At 47.8% G+C, this 1,622-nt stretch overlaps 1 protein-coding gene across 1 annotated transcript in view; it reads left to right on the top strand.

Annotated features, from left to right (window-relative positions):
- Window positions 1-916: 916 nt before the first annotated feature.
- The window catches only part of T265_11423 (hypothetical protein), a gene marked incomplete at both ends in the record, with an annotated part of 30,066 nt that continues 29,360 nt past the window's right edge, over window positions 917-1,622 (top strand). Inside the window, one exon of the mRNA XM_009178075.1 lies at window positions 917-1,104. Within this exon, the coding sequence (XP_009176339.1) occupies window positions 962-1,104 (143 nt within the window). The remainder of the gene's footprint in view (window positions 1,105-1,622) is intronic.

Raw genomic sequence — 1,622 nt, 5'->3', positions numbered from 1 at the left:
TCATTCCACGCAGCTACTCCCCGAAATGATAAAAAATTTTGTCTAATGAATGTGTCTGTTCTGAGCTTGAAAATGTTCTTAGTATGTCCCCGCCGTGTGTTTGCTGGGTCAACGGTGAAAACCCTGTTTGCCAAGCTTTGTTCAGACAGGGCATATGTACGAATTAGGTCCCCTCGGAGGCTACGGTACTCCAGGGGAAAGAGGTCAAGCATCACGAGACTAGTTTCGTATTCCACGGATTTGAGACCGTAAAACCATTCCCGTAGCAGCTCGCTGGACACGCTCAAAAGAAATGAAGTCCTTCGTGCGTTCAGATTAGATAACTTTGTTTGCGGAGCGGTCTGACGTAGGCCCCATACAGCATTTGGGAGTCCATGCGAGTAATACGGAAGAAGGTGCGTTGGATCATCCGTAAAATTGTGAATGGCTTTTGGGCAGTGTTGCTCTGCCATGGTGCAGTGAGAGGGACGATTTTGAGGAGACCCAGATGCCCAAATAGTTTTTGGCATCTATCCTCACGATGTTTTCTGGTCCTTTCTCACCATGCATAACAAAGGCATTCGCTGAATCCCCTCCAAACGACACATGGACGCACTTTTCATCATTCAGAGGAAGGTGCCAGTCCAACGACCACTGCTTGGCATCCATTTGGAGGGCACTGGCATTGGAACTCCAGGATTTCAAGTCGTCCGCAAAAAGTAAACATGGACTCGCAAGAACGTCTGGGAGGTCGTTGACGTAGATCAGAAACAGGAGTGGTCCCAAGACGGAGCCTTGAGGAACTCCAATGGAGACCGGCGCTGGAGAGGAATAGGTCGAGCCTATTCTCACTCGGAATGATCTGTCTGATAGGAACGCCTTGATCCGGCGAAGGATTTTCCCTTGAATCCCGTAAGACTCGAGCTTGTGGAGCAGCGCGACGTGTGGGATCCTATCAAATGCTTTTGAGAAGTCGAAAAATATGGCATCCGAGATGAGTCCTTCATCCTTGGCTTGGGTTAAGCTGTCCATAAACACGAGCATGTTTGTCACGCAAGAACGGTTTGGGAGAAATCCCTATTGGTTTCTTTTTAATTATCGGCCCTTGATACACACAAGCCCTTGGTGTGCCCCCTGAAAAAGCTAGTTTGTGAGTACCAGACATAGAAATGAGCTTCTGCATTATCGTCATTACAAATGGAGAACGAAGACACGTGATGTCCATTGAATTTAGACATATATGCTAATTGCTGCAATACCACCAAATGTAGTTTGAGAAAACTGAAGTGAAGATCATCGATTCAGTGCGTGCCCGAACGCCAGCAGCCAGTACCAGTAAGAATTTCGCATCTCCAGCCGCTGTCATACTCGTTGCGGCTTTGATGAAAGGGCCAGCAAACAGTCCCATATATTCGGTGATCAAGCGCCGCTGTTCAATACGCGTTACGAATGCAACGGGCTGGTTGAGAAGGACAATGACGACTTATCACGTTTGCTAGTGCTGTAAGCCACCGATGAAAGCGCGAAAAAGATCACCTCTGTCATGTCAGGATCTCTGTATGAGGTCTTCACCCACCCCTCAATACAGAAATTGGAAATCGGGTGCTTCAAATTTCAACAGGGCACACATTTGGCGCAACAGC

The sequence above is a fragment of the Opisthorchis viverrini genome (assembly GCF_000715545.1).
Source record: "Opisthorchis viverrini unplaced genomic scaffold opera_v5_520, whole genome shotgun sequence".
In the NCBI taxonomy this organism is placed as follows: Eukaryota; Metazoa; Platyhelminthes; class Trematoda; order Opisthorchiida; family Opisthorchiidae; genus Opisthorchis; species Opisthorchis viverrini.
Note: the sequence above shows the minus strand (reverse complement) of the source record. Positions and strands in the feature narration are given on the sequence as shown.